At 42.1% G+C, this 24,460-nt stretch overlaps 1 protein-coding gene and 1 long non-coding RNA gene across 3 annotated transcripts in view; one reads left to right on the forward strand and one right to left on the reverse strand.

Annotated features, from left to right (window-relative positions):
- Positions 1-24,460, forward strand: part of LOC120999215 — a 117,007-nt gene that overhangs the window by 46,894 nt on the left and 45,653 nt on the right. The gene's annotated exons all lie outside the window — the stretch shown is intronic.
- MEIS1 (Meis homeobox 1) overlaps positions 12,715-24,460 on the reverse strand; it is a 141,955-nt gene continuing 130,209 nt past the window's right edge. Inside the window, exons 10-13 of one of the 2 annotated variants that reach the window (XM_040430089.1) lie at positions 17,550-17,608; positions 16,677-16,766; positions 16,348-16,443; positions 13,733-13,963 (exon numbers count right to left, since the gene is read on the reverse strand). In XM_040430089.1, the coding sequence (XP_040286023.1) occupies positions 16,385-16,443; positions 16,677-16,766; positions 17,550-17,608 (208 nt within the window). In that variant the 3' untranslated portion in view covers positions 13,733-13,963; positions 16,348-16,384. Of the gene's footprint in view, positions 13,964-16,347; positions 16,444-16,676; positions 16,767-17,549; positions 17,609-24,460 lie in introns of both variants that reach the window. The other variant, XM_040430088.1, reaches the window with a different exon arrangement.

The following is a 24,460-nucleotide window of genomic DNA, read 5'->3' on the forward strand; positions in this document are numbered from 1 at the left end:
TCCAACATGGGTATCCAGATTTATTGATAGAGGATTCTGACAAATAGAAATGTAATGTCTATGGGCAGTGTTAAAACACCTTTTCATAGGCCAATTATTGAGAACGAGTGGAGGCTCCTTCCCAATAACTGGCCTGTGTAAAGGTGTTGCCAATCATATGATGAACAAGCAAATACTTGTTCATCAGGTGAAAGCATTGTTGATTTGGACACCATAATTTATGACAGCAGATAGTCTTGTGTAAATGCTGATCTCTTTCCCAGAAATAATTTATCTGTATTGGGATCAGGGGCGTTGCTAGGTCAAAACATTCGGGGCCTGGGCCCTTGATGTTTTTTCCCACGCCCCGAATGTCCTGCCTGCCTGTTAGATATAGCTGTATTGCTGTCCTCAGGATGCCAATACAATGGAATCGAATGCACTGCAAGAGCTGAAGGACCTGTGATGACCTCACAGGTCATGTGATCAGTTCTAAATGCAGTATCTGGAAAGGACCTGGGATGATGTCACTGTCATGTGACCAGTGCAGGAGAGGGTGGCTCAGCAGTGAAGAGAAGCCCTGGGAAGAGGCTAAGGTGAGATCTGCTACATGAGGAGAGGTAAGTGAAGATTACTCAGTGTGAGAGGGAGAGCAATGTTGGGAGTTGTAGCTATTTAACTGGGACTGTATGTTAGGACTGAAGGGAGGGAAGTTATTTTCATGGGACAGTGAGGTGGAGTGATGTTAATTACATGGGACTGAAATTTGGAAATGGCTGGGGTAGGGTGATGTTATTTACATGGGACTGTGTGTTGAGGGCTAATGTTATTTATATGGGACTGCATGTTCAAGGCAGCTGTGGGAGGGAGTGATATTATTTACATGGAATTTAATGTTAAGGTGTAATGTTATTTACATGGGATTGCATGTTGGAGGTGGCTGGGGAGGAAGTGATTTTATTTACATGGGACTGTATGTTGAAGGTGTCTGGGGGAGGGAGTGATGTTATTTATATAGGACAAAATATTGAGGAGATGATGTTATTTACATGGGACTGTATGTTGGAAGGGGCAGGAAAGATGGTGTGGTTATTTACATGGGACTATATTTTAAATGGGGCTGTAGATAGAGAGGGATGTTATTTACATGGGACTTTATATTGGAGGGGGTTGGAGAGATGGTGTAATGGTATTTATATGGGACTATGGCAGAGGGAGGGATTCCCCTTCCTTTTCCTTTAAAATGTAACGCTCTGGCTCCGTAGCCCGGCCGCCGCCGATCCGAATCATCACAGTGACAGACTGCGCAGAGCGCACGGACGTGACATCACACGCACGCTGCCTGCAAATTCACGCGCCACCAGTCAATTCTGGTTTGCAGGCGCGGCGGCGGGAAGTGGAAGCCAGGACTAGGAGGAACAGACTACACAGGAGGGCAGCGTGGCAGCTGCACTGAGGTAATTAAGGCTGCTCCAGGCTACTGAACCCAGGCCTCCAGAGAAAAAGTTGAGGAGATATGACAGCCATGATTGCAGCTTGCAGAATGCCTGGTGGCGTGCTGCTGAGTAGAGTGCATTATCATTGTGAAGAGGAGGGGGTGGGGTGCTATTAATTGCATTGTGTCTGGCAGGACTGGGGGGGATATAGTTAGGAGATTGCTTTGCACCTGTCAGAACAGGTGCTTGCCTAGTAAACACAGGGCTATCCATCACTTATTAACCCCTCCCTTGCCAGCCCACCCAGCTCCATTGCTGTGTTTTATTCTTTGAACTTTTTTTTTTAGTCCATGAAGGGGTCAATTAAGTGATGGAGGTGGGAGGGGGGGTTATTGTGCATATTGGGTTTGGGAGCCATTTAACAAGTTTGACCGGTTGGGTTTGAGCGTGGTTGTGGTTGAGTGTCATCCACAGATACCCCTATAACAGTGTCATCCACAGATGCCCCCATAACAGTGTCATCCACAGATGTCCCCATAAGAGTGTCATCCACAGATGTCCCCATAACAGTGTGTCATCCACAGATCCCCCATAACAGTGTCATCCACTGATGCCCATAACAGTGTCATCCACAGATCGCCATAACAGTGTGTCATCCACAGATCCCCGATAACAGTGTGTCATCCACAGATGCCCCCATAACAGTGTCATCCACAGATCTCCTATAACAGTGTCATTCAAAGATGCCCCCATAACAGTGTGTCATCCACAGATGCCCCTATAACAGTGTCATCCACAGATGTCCCCATAAGAGTGTCATCCACAGATGTCCCCATAACAGTGTCATCCACAGATGCCCCCATAACAGTGTGTCATCCACAGATCCCCATAACAGTGTCATCCACTGATGCCCATAACAGTGTCATCCACAGATCCCCCATAACAGTGTCATCCACAGATGCCCATAACAGTGCATCATCCACAGAAGCCCCAATAACAGTGTCATCCACAGAAGCCCCATAACAGTGTCATCCACAGATCCTCCATAACACTGTGTCATTTACAGATGCCCCCATAACAGTGTCATCCACAGATGCCCCTATAACAGTGTGTCATCCACAGATCCCCATAACAGTGCATCATCCACAGATCCCCTATAACAGTGTGTCATACACAGATCCCCATAACAGTGTCATCCACAGATGCCCATAACAGTGTCAGTCACAGATCCCCCATAACAGTGTGTCATCCACAGATGCCCCCATAACAGAGTGTCATCAACAGATGCCGATAACAGTGTGTCATCCACAGATACCCCATAACAATGTCATCCACAGATCCACCATAACAGTGTCAGCCACTGATCGCCCATAACAGTGTGTCATCCACAGATCCCCCATAACAGTGTCATCCACTGATGACTATAACAGTGTCATCCACGGATCCCCATAACAGTGTCATCCACAGATCCCCCATAACAGTGTCATCCCCAGATCCCCATAACAGAGTGTCATGCACAGATGCCCCCATAACTGAGTGTCTTCGACATATGCCCCCATAACAGTGTGTCATCCACAGATCCCCCTTAACAGTGTGTCATCCACAGATCCCCCTTAACCCCTTAGTGACCAAGCCTGTTTGGGCCTTTATGACCAAGCGTTTTTCTTCCTTTTTTTATGGTCTCGTTCCAAGAGCTATAACTTTTTTATTTTTTCATCTATATAGCTTTATGAGGGCTTGTTTTTTACGGGACAAGTTGTAGTTTTTAATGGCGCCATTTTGGGGTACACATAACTTTCTGATTAACTTTTATTAACTCTTTCTGGGAGGGAGATGGGGAAAAATAGCAATACTGCCACTGCGTTTTTACATTATACATTTTTTGGCGTTCATTTTTCGGTACAAATAACATAATATCTTTATTCTCTGGGTCAGTACGATTACAGTGATACTAAATACTTATAATTTTGTTTACATTTTACAACTTTTTTTGCAATAAAACACCTTTCATTAACCCAAAAAATTATTTTGCATTGCCACTTCACAAGACCCATAACTTTTTTTTATTTTTTTATATGGAATTGTGTGAGGGCTTGATTTTTGAAAGACAACTTGTATTTTTCATGGGTATGATTTTGGAGTAAATGCCGCTTTTTGATCGCTTGTTATTACGTTTTTTTTCGGTGGAAACTAAGAATAAATTCGAAATTCTGTCTTTTTTTATTTTTTATTATTTACGGCGTTCACCATAGGGGATAATTTATGTAATATTTATGTAGTCCCGGTCGTTACGGACGCGGCAATACCAAACATATGGGGGATATTTTCTTTTTGCAATTTTTTTCATTGAAAAGCGTATTTTCAATGGAAAAAAAGGCATATTTTTTTATTTTATGGAATTTTTTTTATTTAATAAATGCGTATTTTTTTTCTATTTTTTTACTACTTAATAGTCCCACAAGGGGACTATAATATACAGTATTTTGATTGCTTTTAAAATGTAATGCATTATCTCTATAATGCATTGCATTTCAATAGCAATGCTATTCGAACATTGACCAGCAGGCTGCGCCAGAGAGGCACAGCCTGCTGGAAGTAACTGAAGACAGGCTCGGGCCCTCATCGGAAGCAAGGTAAGCTTCCCAGCACATCAGCACCCCGCGATCGCATTTTCGGGGTGCTGATGGGAGACAGAGGGAGTCCGCTCCCTCTGTCACCACTTTACATGCAGCGGGCGCCATTGCGCCCGGCATGTAAAGGGTTAAACAGCCCGGATCGGCACTCCTGCCGTTCCGGGCTGTTAGAGCAGGGACCCGGCTCTCATGTGAGAGCCAGGTCCACGCTCCCCGCTGCACGGGGGAGCCGCGCGGCGCTTAAACTGGGCCGCCGTAAAAACGCGGCGGCCCAGCCTAAGGCCCCTTAGTGACCGCCGTAAAAAAAACACGTATGGGTGGTCACTAAGGGGTTAACAGTGTGTCATCCACAGATCCCCCTTAACAGTGTGTCATCCACAGATCCCCCTTAACAGTGTGTCATCCACAGATTCCCCTTAACAGTGTGTCGTCAACAGATCCCCCATAGCAGTGTCAACCACAGATGCCCCCATAACAGAGTGTCATCCACAGATGCCCATAACAGTGTGTCATCCACAGGTCCCCCATAACAGTGTGTCATCCCCAGATGCCCCCATTACAGAGTGTCATCCACAGATGCCCATAACAGTGTGTCATCCACAGATGCCCCATAACAGTGTGTCATCCACAGATGCCCCCATAACAGATTGTCATCCACAGATGTCCATAAAAGTTTGTCATCCACAGATCCCCCATAACAGTGTCATCCACAGATCCCTCAAAACCGTGTCATCCACAGATCCCCATAACAGTGCCATCCACAGATCCCCCATAACCGTGTCATCCATAGATGCTAATAACAGTGTCATCCACAGATGCCCCCATAACAGTGTGTCATCCACAGATCCCCATAACAGTGTCACCCACAGATTTCACATAACATTATAATCGACAGATGACCATAACAGTGTCATCTACAGATCCCCATAACAGAGTGTCATCCACAGATGCCCATAACAGTGTGTCATCCACAGATGCCCATAACAGTATCATCCACAGATCCCCCATAACAGTGTTATACACAGATCCCCCATAACAGTGTCATCCACAGATCCCCCATAACAGTGTCATCCACAGATGCCCATAACAGTGTCATCCACAGATCCCCCATAACAGTGTGTCATCCACAGATGCCCCCATAACAGAATGTCAGCCACAGATGCCCATACCAGTGTGTCATCAACAGGTCCCCTATAAGAGTGTGTCATCCACAGATACCCCATAACAGTGTCATCCACAGATCCCCCATAACAGTGTCCTCCACTGATCCCCCATAACAGTGTGTCATCCACAGATCCCCCATAACAGTGTCATCCACTGATGCCCATAACAGTGTCATCCACAGATCCCCATAACAGTGTCATCCACTGATCCCCCATAACAGTGTCATCCACAGATCCCCCATAACAGTGTGTCATCCACAGATCCCCCATAACAGTGTCATCCACAGATCCCCCATAACAGTGTCATCCACAGATCCCCCATAACAGTGTCATCCAAAGATGCCCCCATAACAGTGTGTCATCCCCAGATCTCCCATAACAGTGCCATCCACAGATCCCCCATAACAGTGTCATCCACAGATCCCCCATAACAGTGTCATCCACAGATCCCCCATAACAGTGTCATCCACAGATCCCCATAACAGTGTGTCATGCACAGATTCCCCCATAACAGAGTGTCATGCACAGATACCCCCATAACAGAGTGTCATCCACATATGCCCCCATAACAGTGTGTCATCCACAGATCCCCCTTAACAGTGTGTCATCCACAGATCCCTCTTAACAGTGTGTCATCCACAGATCCCCATAACAGTTTCATCCAAAGATCCCCCTTAACAGTGTGTCATCCACAGATCCCCCTTAACAGTGTGTCATCCACAGATCCCCATAACAGTTTCATCCACAGATCCCCCTTAACAGTGTGTCATCCACAGATCCCCCTTAACAGAGTGTCATCCTCAGATCCCCCATAACAGTTCAATCCACAGATACCCCATAACAGTGTCATCCACAGATGCCCCCCATAACAGTATCATCCACAGATGCCCATAACAGTGTCATCTACAGATGCCCCCCATAACAGAGTGTCATCCACAGATGCCCATAACAGTGTGTCATCCACAGATGCCCATAACAGTGTGTCATCCACAGATGCCCAAAACAGTGTCATCTACAGATCCCCCATAACAGTGTGTCATCCACAGATGCCCCCATAACAGAGTGTCATTCACAGATGCCCATAAAAGTTTGTCATCAACAGGTCCCCCATAAGAGTGTGTCATTCACAGATCCCCATAACAGTGTAATCCACAGATCCCCTATAACAGTGTGTCATCCACAGATCCCCTATAACAGTGTGTCATCCAGAGATGCCCATAACAGTGTAATCTACAGATCCCCCATAACAGTGTGTCATCCACAGATGCCCCCATAACAGAGTGTCATCCACAGATGCTCATAAAAGTTTGTCGTCCACATGTCCCCTATAACAGTGTGTCATCCACAGATACTCCATACTAGTGTCATCCACAGATCCCCCATAACAGTGTGTCATCCACAGATCCCCATAACAGTGTGTCATCCACAGATCCCCATAACAGTGTCATCCACAGATCCCCCATAACAGTGTCATCCATAGATCCCCCATAACAGTTCCATCCACAGATTCCCCATAACAGTGTCATCCACAGATGCCCCCCATAACAGTGTGTCATCCACAGATCCCCCATAACAGTGTCATCCACAGATCCCCCATAACAGTTTCACCCACAGATGCCCATAACAGTGTCATCCACAGATTCCCCCATAACAGTGTGTCATCCACAGATCCCCATAACAGTGTCATCCACAGATGCCCATAACAGTGTAATCTACAGATCCCCCATAACAGAGTGTCATCCACAGATGCCCATAACAGTGTCATCCACAGATGCCCATAACAGTGTGTCATCCACAGATGCCCATAACAGTGTCATCTACAGATCCCCCATAACAGTGTGTCATCCACAGATGCCCCCATAACAGAGTGTCATTCACAGATGCCCATAAAAGTTTGTCATCAACAGGTCCCCCATAAGAGTGTGTCATCCACAGATCCCCATAACAGTGTAATCCACAGATCCCCTATAACAGTGTGTCATCCACAGATCCCCTATAACAGTGTGTCATCCAGAGATGCCCATAACAGTGTAATCTACAGATCCCCCATAACAGTGTGTCATCCACAGATGCCCCCATAACAGAGTGTCATCCACAGATGCTCATAAAAGTTTGTCATCCACAGGTCCCCCATAACAGTGTGTCATCCACAGATACTCCATACTAGTGTCATCCACAGATCCCCCATAACAGTGTGTCATCCACAGATCCCCATAACAGTGTGTCATCCACAGATCCCCATAACAGTGTCATCCACAGATCCCCCATAACAGTGTCATCCATAGATCCCCCATAACAGTTCCATCCACAGATTCCCCATAACAGTGTCATCCACAGATGCCCCCCATAACAGTGTGTCATCCACAGATCCCCCATAACAGTGTCATCCACAGATCCCCCATAACAGTTTCACCCACAGATGCCCATAACAGTGTCATCCACAGATTCCCCCATAACAGTGTGTCATCCACAGATCCCCATAACAGTGTCATCCACAGATGCCCATAACAGTGTCATCTACAGATCCCCCATAACAGAGTGTCATCCACAGATGCCCATAACAGTGTGTCATCCACAGATGCCCATAACAGTGTGTCATCCACAGATGCCCATAACAGAGTAATCTACAGATCCCCCATAACAGTGTGTCATCCACAGATGCCCCCATAACAGAGTGTCATCCACAGATGCCCATAAAAGTTTGTCATCCACATATCCCCCATAAGAGTGTGTCATCCACAGATCCCCATAACAGTGTCATCCACAGATCCCCTATAATAGTGTGTCATCCACAGATCCCCTATAACAGTGTGTCATCCACAGATGCCCATAACAGTGTCATCTACAGATCCCTCATAACAGTGTGTCATCCACAGATGCCCCCATAACAGAGTGTCATCCACAGATGCCCATAAAAGTTTGTCATCCACAGGTCCCCCATAACAGTGTGTCATCCACAGATACTCCATAACAGTGTCATCCACAGGTACTCCATAACAGTGTCATCCACAGATCCCCCATAACAGTGTGTCATCCACAGATCCCCATAACAGTGTGTCATCCACAGATCCCGCATAACAGTGTGTCATCCACAGATCCCCCATAACAGTGTGTCATCCACAGATCCCCATAACAGTGTGTCATCCACAGATCCCCCATAACAGTGTGTCATCCACAGATCCCCCATAACAGTGCGCCTACACACTGAGGAGAGACAGAAAGGAGGGGAAGGAATCAGAGGAAGCAAGCAGAGGACAGCACAGCAGACGACTGAATAGCTTCTTTTGTAAGTAAATTGTTTTATTGCATACCTCAATACTCTCGTATTTTGTAATCTAATTTATATATACTTATTTAGTTTTTTTCAGTAGTATGATTAAGTGGTGAAAATTATTAGTGCCCCCCCATTTTTGACTGTGGTATCTTTGTGCCCCCCCTATATATTGTTCCTTGAGTCACCACTGGAAATAGTGTTATTTACATGGGTCTGTATGAGGTGCTGAGGAATTATAATTTCTTAGGACACTAAATGGAGAAATATAACTACAGGGGGCACTGCAGGGGGCATTATAGATACTTGGGGCGCTTCAGGGCGAACATTATAACAGTAGAGGGCGGTATAAATACTGGGGGCACTGTGGGGAATTTTAAATCCAAGTGACATTAGGCGTTCTTATTACTACTGGGGGCTCTATAGGAGGGATCCACATTATTTCTACTAAGAGCACTATGGGGGCCTTATTACTACTGAGGGGTCTGTAGAGAGCTTTATTACCACTGGGGGAATAATAGGTGGACTTATTTCTACTGGTGGCTCTCTGAGGGTATTATTGATACTGGAGGGCTCTTTTTCTAATGGAGGCACTCTTGTGGAGCATTATCACTGTTGGGTCCAGTAGGGGCCAGTATTACTAATTAGCATTCTAGAAGGGAATTACTATTGGTGGGACTATGAGGAGTATTGTTACTATGGGGGGGGCACTCATTTTTCTTCAGGATAGTATTTGGGGGTACGGAAAAGTAAGGGAGCTAAGATGTCTGTGCGTCACACTCTGCAGAGACGAGGCGGCTGAGAGAAGTTTCCGGACCAAATGGAGAAGATGATGACAGAGAAGATCTACATCAGAGGAGACGTCACCTGGGGGGAACTGGATGTGAGAGGTATAGCAAGTACAGTAAAATGTCTTCAATGCTAGTGTTTGCAGGGGGAGGGGGGATGCGGTTGTTCAACTTAGAGAATTGGGCCATATGCATTGGTGCTTGGGCCCCGGATCTTTTGAGACCCTAACAACGCTCCTGATTGGGATGATTGATTCCAGTAGTGTTATCTCGTCCTCATGCAAAGAAATCATAACTACATGTAAATGCAACCTCCTCTAAAAAGCAGGCAATTATCGAGAATATACAGCTTGTTCCTGATTACTGGCTGTATAGTTGGTGGGGGAAGACTGGCCATAGACCCTACAAGGAAATTTTCAGGTGGACTGATGCCACCCAAACCCTCTTCATGGCCAGCAGCCAGGTACATAAAGATCTGATGGTCTCAGCATTAATGTAGGAGCATCAGGCACTTATGCACCTCGCCAGTTGCTGCAGGTGCCCTCCTGAATTCAACTGTATTGCCATCCTTAGGACGATCATACAGTTTCATATTGTGGCGAGGGTGGCAGTATTTTGTGTCGCTCTGTGGATTTGGTTATGCTGGGGTGGTATTATTATTTTTTTTTGCACTATGATATTGTTGCCATAGGGGGGCTCCTAATATTGTTGTCCCCGCCTTCTGTCAATTTTGACACGCCTACAACATGGGATCACTTTTAGTTATTTTTTCAGCGCCGCTTTAAATTCCCAGTCCACCCTTGACAGTCGACCTGTGTAGAGGGCTTCAGATTTCCTCCATTTTTATAAAAAAAATCTTGCTCTATAACCTTCCTGGATCATTGTGGGTATGCCTATGTGATCTTTGGCACAATTACATATTTTTGAATATTTAACCATGGAGTCAATAAACACTAAAACTTGTTCTCCTGCTTTATTTTCCAGCAAAACCTCCTATTATTTTAAAAGGTAAATGGCTGTAAAAATATCCAGTGTTAACCTTTACTTGGAAATTGGAATATAAGCATTCCAGAGAGCTACTGATAAATGCAGAGCAAATATTTTTGTAATTGCTGAATTCTATTATCCCATTTTCCCAAGAAGGTAAAAACCTATATTTTTGTTTAACTTCATATCAATCAGAATATTATTCATCATTCACCATTTTATAAATAGGTCTTTAGAAAATATGAAAATATATTTTTTTCTTCATGTGTGATAACGTCTCTATAAATCTCAATGGCTCTTAATTTTCAGCTATATTGCCGGTTTGGAAATAATGTGCATTTTCGATTATACCTTTTAGTTTGCAATTAAATCCTCCTGGGGTAATATTTTAATGATAATTAATTCAGTAGCTGAATAGAATTAAATCATCAGTGCAATCAACTTGTTAATCACATTGCATGTGCACCTTACACCTATTTTGAGTATGGAAAATTACATTCATGAATGGTATAAAATCTGGAGCTGGTTGTCTTTCATATAGATAACCTAAATTTCCTCATAATTCATCAAATGCTTCATTCATAGGGAATTATGAAATATTAAATGTAAAAAAGGATAGTTAAAGGAGTTGTCTGCTTTAAAAAACTCATATAAGGAGTAGGACTTCTGTCAGTCCAAGACATCAAAGAGCTGCCTTACCTGCCAGAGGTTCAGAACCAATAATGCAATCTTGATAGTCTTTTAATACATATGCAAATAAGCTTCTCTTACTTCATTGCACCTAGTCCTGTCAATCAAGCAAGAGAGGTAGAGTCTGGGAGGGGAAAGGGGCAGAACTAAGGTGCTCCAAATGACTTGGGTCCACCCTCCGAGTACATGACTGCTAATTTGCATATCATTTATTTTTCTCAAGATTGCAGGGAGGTAGCCCTACCAATGGCTGTGTAGGTTTGTGTTGACAGACTGCCTTAAATAGAGTGAACTATTCAGAACACTCTTTTTATAAACCAGAAATCCCCCAATAACTGTGTCTCTCTGGAGGGTCAGACTTGTCAGTGCATTATACCAGCACATTGTTTTTAATGAAGACTCTGTAAGGGCATCTGTCAGCAGATTTGTACCTATGAAACTGAGTGACCTGTTACATGAGCACTTGGCAGCTGAAGGCTTCTGTGTTGGTCCCATGTTCATATGTGCCCGCATTGCTGAGAAACATGAAGTTTTATGATATGCAAGTAAGTCTCTAGGAGCAACGGGGGTGTTGCCATTACACTTAAAGGCTTTCTCAGCAACTTCTGCACCCTCTGCACTTTGACACGACCTGGCAGTGTATACATGACCACGTCTACCCCTGTCAATCAAAGTGCAGAGGGTGCAGCAGCTGCAGAGAGAGCAGAGCCTCTAGGTGTAACGACAACGCCCCCATTGCTCCTACAGACTCATTTGCATATATATAAACATCATTTTTCTCAGTAATGCGGGCACATATAGACATGGGACCAACACAGATGCCTTCAGCTGCCAAATGCACATGTAACAGGTCAACCAGTTTCATAGGTACAAATCTGCGGACAGATGTGCTTTAATTTCACCTGTGGTAGAGCTGCGGGGAAACATTTGATGCCAGGTTCACCCATAGATTTATCTTATTATCTGCTAACAAAAAGCAATCATCCAAAGCAGACAATCGCTTGAAATGTAGAGTTCATTACGATTTTCCTTCAGTGAGTAACTGTTTGTTTAGTCCCACATATAGTCTGAGTATACATGATAATGTCTTACATTAGTTTTACTATGTAATAAGGGTCCATTCACACGTCCGCAAATGGGCAATATCGGGAACGGGTGCGGACCCATTCATTCTCTATGGGGCCTGAAGAGATGCGGAGAGTACACTATGTGTTCGCTGCATCTGCATTTCCGGAGCGTGGCCCCAAACTTCCAGGCGGCGGCTCCGCCAAAAAATAGAACATGTCCTATTCTTGTCCGCAATAGGCAGTTCTATGGGTGGGTGCCGGCCGGGTGTATTGCGGATCCGCGATACACTACGGACGTGTGAATGGACCCTAAGAAGGTATATCAGGTGTGCTCATAGACTATGGAGGGAGGTGGAGAGGTAACAGTTACACTGGAACCTCGCTTGTTAAGGGGCCCAAAGGCATATGGTAGGTGTGCAGCCCACGAGCACACCTCCAATTATCGCTCAGGATTAGTTTTATAGCTATAGCACTCAAAGTAGTACATTGTAAACATATAACATTGCTCTAGTGACGTGCAATGAATCTTGTTAACTACCAATTGTGATTTTTGTGTCATTTAAGAAAAAAAAATCTTGACAAGGATTTTGTTTTAGCACGAAAAAAGAAATATAATTAGCTTGTTCCACCTAGTAAATTTATCTGCATTCCAACTCATACCCATCTTCTGTTTATACAAAAAATTGCAACAATACAATTATTTTTTTTCCAGTCCTTTTTGCACAAAATTTATTTACAATGTTTACATAAATGTTCCATGATGGGACTGTGGAAAGATGTATGCATGACTGACGCCTTGCCGAGAAAGAAAGTCAACATATTAAAAATAAATCTTCTACAGTTCTTGCTTTTGAGCTGTATGACACAGGAAGCTATGCACATATTGGTTGTTGTTGCTGCTGAATGGGGACACTGATGCTCTGTTGTGACAATTATGCTCCATACACATCGCCTTTTGGTTTCCATGCCTCATCCTACCAGTCTCCTTAAGACACTGCCTGCAACAGCTGATTAATCATTGTTGATGACTGCAGTTTTTCCCATCCTTCCCGATTTACATCTGTTCAGGCCAATTCAAATATGGTGAGTAAATGAATTAGACATGCAAATTCAAGCCCCAGGCTAGAGAGAAAGAGACAGGGAGACAAAAAAAAAAAAAAAAAAAATCGAGAGACAAAGCTGCAGAGAAAGAGCGCATGGCTGAAATCCTTGGTTCGAAGAAAAAAATCTTCTGCCTGACATACTTATTGTAATGCTTTAAAATGACCTGCAAATGAAGACTTTCTGTCATCTGCAGGCTAAACTGTAAGGCTTTATTTTTTTTAAGTAAGGAGGCTTCTGGAGGAAGTGAAGAGCTATGGAAACAACACACATAGTGTGGAAAAATTTCACATTTTTTTAAAAAAATCTATAAGAAACAACATAATATGGTTAACAGTATAATATCATTTACAATATTTCAATCTTTGTTCTTTTAATGTCTTATATACGTATTTATTGTGTCCCCAGACTTGATTTCAGCGTCTTGTTTCTGCTTTTTTAGATGTTCCTGTGTCAAAAAACGGTCATGGTCCTACATGGACTCCAAGAGCTGAACACCACCGTTGTGGCAGAAACACAGTACGTGACATTTTTGTCATTGCAGACAACGCATATTCCCTTAAATTACTGAGCATGGATGTCCATTACATGCCCACTCATCGTTGGATCTCCTGTAGTAAGTACTGAGGGGCTAGGTGCTGACATCGGCATTCCAGGGTGATGTGGTCCCCCGTGCATCATCATCGCTGGGTGGTGATGGTGTCCAGGAATGTAGGTATGCACAGACGGCCCATGACGCAGCTGAGCATGGTGTAAGGGCATCTGCGATGGAGGATAGCTTGGTTGTCCCATACTCATACCCATCGGACCAGTCGAAGATATGTAATTCCCTGGCATACCTTGCAGTCCTGAAAAAGATATGAAAAGTGAATTGTTGGCCCAAACCACCAATAGTATGTAATACATATATACAGTAAATCTTATATTGGAAACACTGGAAAGATATTGGGTCCCTTGAGATTATAGAAGCAGCGATGCTCCAAAGGCAAAGCTGGGGTGTTTGGTGAGGCATGTCCCCAGGATATCAGAGTGCCAAGAAGCCTCTGCCCTAGCAGTGATCCTCCAAAGGCAGAGGTGGCGGTATTGGTGAGGCATGTCCCCAGTGTATTTGGGGTGCCAACAAGCCTCTGCCCTAGCAGTAATGCTCCAAAGGCAAAGCTGGGGTTATTGATGAGGCATGTCTCCAGGGTATTGAGGTGCCAAGAAGCCTCTGTCCTAGCAGTGATCCTCCAAAGGCAGAGCTGAAGTTATTGGTGAGGCATGTCCCCAGGGTATGGGGGTGCCAACAAGCCTCTGCCCTATAAGTGATGCTCCCAAGGCAGAGCTGGGGATATTGGTAAGGCATGTCCCCAGGGTATGGGGGTGTCAACAAGCCTCTGCCCTAGAAGTGATTCTCCCAAGGCAGAGCTGGGGGTATTGGTGAGGCATGTCCCCAGGTTATAGGGGTGCTAAGAAGCTTCTTCCCTAACCTGGATATTCCGATACAGAGTTATGTCTGCAAACTGGAGGTAACCCTACCTATGACTCAGCATTGCTTGGAGGCAGAATAGAAAAGACAGGAGTTGTTTAGTGAAATATTGTCATAAAAAGTATTAAGGATGGTTGTTAAATGGAAGGCATTTTTCTTCCTTCATACATGCAAAAAAATCAATAACTGTTAGCAATTAATTCCTTCCTTGTGATCATGAACATTTCAAATAAATCAGACTACAAACTCAGTCAAGCTTTCACTAAATTTGAGAACAATGAGGAAACAGAACGTAAAACAATAGCCCCCCTGCTTTCAGTGGGCCTCTGTCTTCTGCATGGTTTGCTATAGTTGATGAAAACTGACAGGTGTATTGTCTCAGAGAGCTATAAGCTCCATAATCATCAAGGGTGAAAGGCATAACGCTATTTCTAAGTAGGTTCAATTGGCTTTAGTTCTAAGTAATGTTGCAGCGTGAACACCTTGGATTCAGGTCTCAGGGCTCCGGCAATGAAAGGCTGCTTAATCTAGCCTAAAGGAACGCTCCCCCCCCCCCCCCTAAACTAAGGAAAATGGCTCGGAAAATATACCCTATTTGCTGGTCTTTAATCAAAAGTGATAATATTTTTCATAATATCCTATTAATTTAATTGGTTATGAAGCATAGCATACATCATTTAAATTTAATTGACCCAGAAATTAAGAAACAATATTTAGATTAACTAAGCTGGAAATGTTCATGATGTGTGAGAGGCTGATGCCTTTCCAGGCAGTTTTCTTAGCTCGATGTTTGAGTCGGGATTCTGGGTAACATCAGCCTCACAATTAGGAAGAAACAGCAGAAGCAGCTTTTTCTATGCACAATAATAACCGAAAATCAGATTGGGTCTAATCTACATTCCTTAAGAGAGAATAATATTTTTGCTGCTGAAAAAAAAATAATACAAAGCAAGATTGTAGGCTGTTTTCTTTCCCCCTCTCCAGACTTCACTAGGCCTGCCGCTGAAGATTGCATTAATGATCTCTATTTTTGTATACTGAATGAGTCAAATCCATTTGTCACACTGCAAGTGATGGCATACTTAATTTGGATATAGTCAATTAGCCCAGGCAAAGCTGCAGAACCTGCTGTGCACACCTCTATTTTGTATTCTTTTACTTTCCCTTTTCCACACGTAATCCTATTATACACAATGGACAAAGAGGCAAAGTGGAAATTCAAAGTTTTCCTGTGTGGGATCTTAAATAGCGCTAGATTTTTATAATTTTTTTCCAAAAAGATGATGCTTATTTTGCTTAAAGAAGCCCATGTTTGCATATTGGTTTCTTGCAGGTTAGCGAAGAAGTGTAACTCATGCATCAACTGTGGTTAGACAGATTTATGACACTTTGGGGACATGCTCTTTCCTCTCCTTGCACTGCTGCAGACTGCTTACATTTTGCAAATCAGTCTGTTGCCATGGAAACCCACTCCCCCCCACCTACTGCCGATTTCTTGTTTAGTCATGTGGTCAGTACTGTATATTAACAACACAAGAGTAAATGTACAATAAAAGCAGTAGTTTTTGCGTGAGATGAACAAAATCAGTAAGAAAAATAATAAGATACCCAGATTTTTTTTACATTATTTTGGAAAAGGAAAGAACAAGCATGGAGCTATGGGCAGGGAGAACACAAATCAGGAAAATCCACAGTGCAAAATAAGAAAAAATAAGCAACTCCTTGAGCAAAGTAGACAGAGCATCCATCCTCTGCTGTACTTACTTCCCCCTTGCTTTGCCATTGGTTAACTAGTTGATGGTTACATGTAGTGCCATTGCCCCTCCATACCCATATTCATGCCCATTCCACTCATAGGTCCTAAAAGGGAGATAAAAATCCAAGAAGATGCCAGAAGATCAGAGAAGTGAACAGAGAAACCAAAGATCCCATGTCAAAAACCAACCCCAAAGAAATCAAAGTAAAGAAAAGCACCCAGATTGTAGCCATATTATGATTTGCAGATAGGTAAAGATATAGCAAAAGATGTAAAAGCTCAAACTAAACATTTACCTCTTTGTACAAATAAGTATCAAAATGGAAAAAAAGATTACCTGGTGCTCTGATTCCCATGTGTTGCTGACCATCCATTACAAAACCACTCATGGGTTGTCCGTCAGGGTTATAAGGTGTTCCTTGACTTACTGAAATGTATAATATAATCATAAGCATGATAATAATTTTAACTATCACAATTCAATGTCTTCTAAAAAAAAACAAAAGACCAATAGAGATGCTAATGTAAATTCTTCTCTTTCTCGAAACCCAGCGTTAGTATATTACACTTAATACATGGAAAACTAGACATGTCATTAGAAAAGAAGTCCACCACCATATTTTTGGATTGGCATGCCAGTATTTAGGTAGTGATGATATCCCTTGATTATAATCAAGAGTATCCAACGTGAGTAATACAGATTTAGATTCCCCAAGGAAACTTTAAACGAGACAAAGACATCTTCTTGTATAGCAACACAACAAGCTGGCTTTAAAGTTAAATGTCTGAAGGTTGTTAAGGTCCAAACAAAAAAACTACCTCATTGAATGTCTTTGAACTTTACCGAGTCCCATAAGGGATGCTGACCCTTTTACCCTTTTGACAGGTAATAAAGTTTACAGCAATTCCACACCAAGCCATGCACCAGGGAGTGGTCAAAGTAGCAGAAAGTATAGCTGAGGAGAAAAACTAATATGAAAAGTAAAAATAGGTAGCAATATTCTTTTAAGTAGAGAGGAACCAATTGTTGTACTACTTAAAAATAGTACAAAAAGGTTAGGCCTGATCCATTTTTTAAAATTTGTCTCATCTTTTTTATTTTTGGACTCCCGGCATTTTATTTATTTACCAGGTATTGGACCTCCCGGTGAATGGCTTGTGGAAGGTTTTCGCCTGCGAGACTTGAAAACAGTTACTATTGAGGACTTGCCTGCTCGATTGGACTGGTCTATCATAGGCTGGACTATTCTTCTTCTAGCATTTATAAACCTAGAAAAGACAACAAAATACGTTACATTTATTGGGTTTTGTTACAAATTGCGAACGTTGATCCTACAATGTAAGATTGGGGTTCTGACCATCACAAACAATGACATAGTTTATTCAGATGTTCTCCATGCTGACCTAAGCAGTCACAAACCAGTGTAACCCCTTTTGACCTTCCAGAGTACAAGCTGGGGCTTCTGAGTTGATTTATGTTTGTCAGCTTTTACCACAGTTGGACTTTTCCATTTAAGCTCTACATGAGGGAATTAGCCAGTTTCCCTGAAAAACAATACGTGTACCATTCCAGTTCCAATTCTAGGGGGAAAATCGCTAATGGCACAGAAGGATGAAGCCTAATACAATAAGCCCCATCCATATCTTTTCTTTTGTGACTAATTCACAAGTTTTATTAAAATCCTCTCTTTTTCTTCAGAGTTTAATTCTATTTTAATGTCCTCTATTAGGATAATGAACTGTAATGGCAGTACACCATCAAATGAGAGAACGTCTGGAGTTTTATCACCATTTGCTCACACTGCTGGGGAGTTCAGAACAAGGCATTCGGCTTATAAAGACTATTTTTTCCTTTGGTTTGTTCAAAGAGTGGGGTCAGAACAAGGTCAATGCCATAGACCATTTGCTCTTATAATCCGGTTTTCTTCAGGTCGAAAAAAAAAGCTCATTCATTGACCAACTAGAATTAGAGTAATTTATCACCAGCAAACATTCTCAAATTGAGTGTATCAGCGTCCACAAAAATATTTCCTTAACTATTGTTATTTTATGTTTAGATGTGTGCATAAAATACATTTTCAGGTTTCAATTAGCGTTACTGAAAATATAATTTTACCGAACAATGTGCTAATTCCCAAAATGTTAAACTTTATTGCATCAAGATAATACACTCTGTAAACACAAAAATTAAATTAAAATATGAAGCACACAGGGAGTATGTAGTTATAGAATTTCTCTTTATTCTATTTTAATAACCTTCATGAAGCAAATATGCTGGGAAAACTTGGGAAATTAAACTCCCCCTTCAACTGTCTTCTTTGATTGCCCAATTAAACATTTATTATTTAATGAATTTTAGTTGGATACACGGGCAACAATTTTATTTAATATTAAATGTCATAAAACTAATATTAAAAAAAGGAAATAAACAAACCTATTGTTACAGAAAGCCTCTTTGACCTTCACTTTAGAGCGCAATGATCCCATCCTTTGTGATATACACAAATTTCTGAATACCTTCCCTGGCAGGAGGTCTGTGCATAAACACTTTCCCGTGGCCTCGTCAGACTGGGGTCCACTTGCCATTGTTCCCTGGCTGCAGTTCCACAGAACTTTGCATTTGGTGCAACTGTCTTTTTCTGTTAACTCTCATTCATTAGACATGGAAAATTACAATGTTCTAACTATTAAAAGTTAGTGAAGAGTAGAAAGGATCTGTTTATTTCTTACACAACACATTATATTAACTATTAAAGTAAATTGTTACTTTTTTTCAGACATAAAAATGTGGATTTTTTTCTCAATTTTGCGTGCAAAACATCAATTTCTTAGTTTGCCTTAAGGCTGCTTTCAAGAGAGAAGAACTAAACTTTTCTTTTTCTGTGGTAATAAAATGGCATTCTTGCCCCTCCCAGAAGAAGTCAAACTGAGGTCAGCATCCCATCCTTATATCTGTTTAAATAAACTGGTCCAGCTGTTTGTTTCCAAAATGGACTTTGACCTCTCCCCTCATCCTTATGCTTTTGTAATGGAGAGCTTTGCACACCAGTTGTTGCTCTAAACAATAGGTTAAATGATCTACAAATCTGGCAGAATTGCTATAGTGCATGTGGTAATTGTTTGGCTATAGGAACCAAAAATATCTATCCGTCTATCTATCTATCTATCTATCTATCTATCTATCTATCCATCTGATGGTTTATAAAAGGCTTAAATGGTAAAAAAATAAAAAAATAAAAATCCAAGTCTATGTGTTGTTATCTACTTTCCCTAAAAGGGGTTTTCCAAGATTTAGATATTGATGATCTATCTAGTGCCCCATTCCGGATCAGCTGTTTGAGGAGGCAGCAGTGTTCCCATGAGGACCACAGCCTCTCGCAGCTTACCAAGCACAGTACTATATCCATTGGTGCTTGGTATCTCAGCTCAGCCCCATTTACTTGAACCAGGCTGAGCTGCAACTAGGCCATGTAAACAATGAACGCGATGACAATGGCCTAAGAAGAGGTCACAGTGCTCACCAGAGCTATGGTCTCTTCAAGCAGCAATTGATGACCTATCTTGAGGAAATCCCATTTAACTGTGTCCCACAATCATCTAGCTTAATAACTGGAAATGCACCCTATGTTAAAATGAATGTTTAAATCATTAATGCTAAACATATTTTAAGAATCTTTGGTGAGTTTTCCACCCCTCTCTGTGTTTAAAAGAATCTTGTAGTTTTCACTCTGACCACTGAGCCTCATAATAGTTTGACACTTTCGGTAGAGATCAGTTCTCAGCAATCATCTCATTATCACCATTGGCAGGATTACAATGACAGAGTTCGCCGCTGACAATAGATGACGAATACAACTCACCTCCCCCTCCCTGCGCAATGACTTCTGTATAGAACATGCCTACAACACTCTCCCACAGAAGTCAATAAACATCTCTAGTTTATTGTTTCTGTGATCTAGGTGGCTTCTATAAATCATATCTGTAAATGCTGCTAAGAGAGGTTCAGGCAAGATGCCCCCCCCCCTCCCCATGATCAGTAACAAAAAATAGAATATACTGATTACCTTTAGAAAATTAAAAAGAAATAGATTTTTTTTATATGTGTCTGGTTTTAGTTAGTAAAAAGATATAGGTCATACATTTCCTTTAAGTTCAGGGTGGACAATAGAGTAGGAGATGAATGTGTTGATCGAGCACCAAAGTGCTCGTGTGCTCGGGTAGAACACTTTGCGATGCTAGGGTGCTCTACCGAGCACCCGAGCATAATCAAAGTCAATGGGAGAACCCGAGCATTAAACCAGTCACCCCCTGCTCTGAGGAGGGGAGGGTATCCGCGCTCTAGTTCGGCTTAGGAGTCCCTGCTTTGACTCCATATATAGCCATATGTCTTATGTTTTTTTTTTGTTTTTTTTTGTAACTGGCTATGCAGCTATTATAGCTGAGTGGTTAAGTGCCTTGCCTCTAATGCAGAAGGTCGTGATGTTCGAATCCTGGCAGAAACTTTTCTGAAATACAGGCTAAACTAGATTTAAATACACTGGGTGTCCCCAAGCACTGACTCCATATATGGACATAGCTATATATGGAGTCAGAGCAGGGACTCGTAATCCGTGGACTCACACGGAGGGATTACCTCACTGTACAGCGATCTTCTGCACAGAAATAGAGGCTAAATTAGATTTAAATACACTGACTCGAGCATCGCGCTGTTCGGCCAAACTCCGTGATGTGCCGAGCATAGCAATGCTCTAGCCAAACTGGTGTTCGGCCAAGCATGCTCGCTCAACACTAGAGATGAATACCTGCTGAGGCCACATTACAAGCTTCAGCCTGTTCGCTATAACACATGAATGTTCCTCCATAAGACAATATAACCTTCAGGCTATCTGTGTAGCTTTGAGATCTTTTCACATAAAGCTGTAATCCTCTACACGAACACTATATGATGACATTTGAACACAGATAAATGAATTCTGGAGGTCTCATGTCCATAGACTAGATAGACACAAGAGCCACCTAAATGTTTTGGGTATGAAATAAACTTATAATGGTAAGATATTTGGGAAGCAGCCCTGAGGCTAGTTTCACACCGGTGTTAACAGGTTTCTAGATCTGGCATAGCCGGATGCTACCACAATGACCGTCGGTCACAATGACTATAATGGGATCCAGTGGAGATTCGGCTACTTCCCAGCAAATATGCCACATGGTTTGTCCGGACAAATAATCTTATATTTGCCGGGTAGCGGCCAATCCCATTATAGTCAGAGGGGCTGGTGGGCATTGCAGTAACATCCGGCTATGCCAGATCTAGAAAGCTATACCTAATGCAAATTTGAAGAAGCCTTCATTAAAGATACTTGGTCTTTAATGCACAGTTACAATAGTTCTATGTACACATAATGTAATGTTACAAAAAAGAGAATACATTATAGAGGTAGTTCCTGCTGCTCAGGTAGGGGGCTCCTCTTGTCTATGAATTTTACCAATAACATGGACATTGGATTCTTAAAAAATCAGGCCACCAAGCTAAATTTCCCTTGAAGTGGTCTATGAAGAATAGAAAGCTGGGCCCAACAGAGTGAGATTTAGTAGTTCCCTCTTCTGTCTAATAGTGGGTAGAAAATTACCATGTAAGGACATATGGAGAGGCATAACATGAGGGTCATGGGCCCCAGCTCAAAATCTGTAACGGGCCCGTCTACCTTGTGGCACTAATGCCCTGGCACATCTGCACCCCCATTTACCTACCCCCCTGGGAAATGGTGTAGTCTTAATAAGGAAACCCTTTAATGTGCCCTTGATGAGTTCACAAATTGCTGAAAAAAATTGTCAACTATTAAATCCTAGAAGACAACCTCCATCAATCCAGAAAGATCTATGAGACACTGATCACTTTTAATATTATTCTGCATTTACTTCAAAGGAGCCCTACTTTTCCGGTAGAATAGAAGTGTGTAAATTACACTCTAATGTTAATTAGTTAATGTGCAGAACACTTTCAAACAAGTATCATTTGCCTTAAAAATTCTTGAAAACTGCTACCACAGCTTATCCTTAATTAAATGTCATTACATAAAAATGTTTTAGCTTTTATTGCAATGGAACAACTAATTATCTTTATGATCATCATACTTTATTCCCATACAGCTCTTCAGTTATAGGCAATTCAGAATATACAAGGATGACACAGACATTGAAAACATTGCAGATTGTTGCCTGCAGCATATTACATGGACACAGTCAAACGTGTAAAATAGGACTGTAGAAAGTACATGTGATTTATCTGAGTATGCCTGTCTCATTTACATTATATCTAGAGAGATGTATCTGTATCTATCTATCTATCCAGTGTCAGACTGGGGTGACTAGCGCCCACCAGTAAAATTTATTTTGGGGGCCCACCATACGCATTCCTTTCAAATATTACCTGCTCACACAGCAGCAAGATGCTACCAGATGATTGAATATGGGGGTCCCTGCAGCAACTTTGAGAAGGTAGGTCCTGGGGAGAAGAGGACACTGGCAGCTTTCCTCTATACCTAGAAGTCATCTCAGCTCTGATCGTGTCTATAATAATAAACTGGGGATTTTCTTTAATAATCTATCAAGTTTTTTTCAATGAACATAGGCTGGTTGAGGTGCTGTACATTGAATATATGTATGCAGTGCAGTAAGTCTACTGCATTATGTGCCCTTGCTCAGGGGTCCACCGGGGATTCACCTGTACCCCTGTGGGCCAGTCCGAGCCTGTATCTATCATAATCTATCTATCTATCTATCTATCTATCTATCTATCTATCTATCTATCTATCAGCTGGAGTGCCAGAGGTTGCTGATCCCTGATCTAATGTATACATCCACCCATCTAGCTATCATGTCATCTTAGAAGTGATTTATTATTAAGACAGCCAACAGACTTGTCTATATCTTGTAACTTTCATTTAGTTATCATTATTGTTTATTTTAAAGTGCCATTCCATGGCGCTGTACATGAGTTCATATTAGCGGACCTGTCACTTCTCCAGATATGACTCTTAAAATGGCCCATAAAACAACAACTCTGGATCATCTTTTCTCTTGACCATGTATTGGAATGTTCATCTGTTATTCTTCCTGAATATCTAATAATAAATGGACAGCTCTGTCTTACTATTCTCTTTGTGAAAAAGGTGCATCTTGACACATTCTTTCACTGGCAGCGCTGAATGGGCAATTTGAGAGTGAGTAAGGACATGCCCCAAACTGGTGAATTTATTCATACATTTCTAGAGGGATGGCACGTCACATAGTGACTATAACAGTTTCCTCATCATTACAAAATAAATATTCAAATCCAGGAGTTTAGTATGGAACTCCCTACCAACTGCCTTAAGCATTGATGACATATTGTCCTCTTCATTCTAGAGACAGGGGTCACAACCCTAACTGTTAAGTTTAGTGGCATACACATACATGCTGAGCCCAGCTAAGTGTGCATGTGTTCTCAATTTACCTCTGGTGGTGGCTTGTGTCCATTGAGAACAAAAAGATTGGACATGTTGAAATTCATCAATCCTGACCCTTCTTTCAGATGCTATTGACAGAGATTCAGTGCATCCATATACATATTAGATGGTCAGATAACATTTTTGGGTTAAGAAGACATTCATCGAATGCATATGGCCACCTTCAGCCTTTGTTGGAAAGGTTGTCCAGAAACAGTGTCTCTCATGTTAATGGGAAGTTTCTGGTATTGCAGTTCAGTCCCATTCTCTTGAATGGCGATAAAAACACAGCCCACGTGGCACTGTTTCAGGGTGGGAAAGGGGGGCGGACAACCCCTTCAACTTATGTCACTAAGTCACTTTTTCTTTCTTTAAACTAAGGAGTGACTATCCAGTGCGCCTCATCTGTAAACCAGTGCTAGAAGTTTGATAAAGAAGGGGCTCATTGATGTTCAATCTTCATAATTAACAAGCTCATTTTCTTAACTTTCAATACTTGTTAAATTTACAGCCGTTCAGGAAACCCAATGAAACCACAAGCGACAACTTATGAAGTCATATTTTGGCAGCTTGAATCAGCCTTTGTCTGTCTCTTGTGTTGCTGAATAAAAAGAGGACCCCAAACTGCATAACA

Source organism: Bufo bufo, chromosome 4 (genome assembly GCF_905171765.1).
Source record: "Bufo bufo chromosome 4, aBufBuf1.1, whole genome shotgun sequence".
Classification (NCBI taxonomy): Eukaryota; Metazoa; Chordata; class Amphibia; order Anura; family Bufonidae; genus Bufo; species Bufo bufo.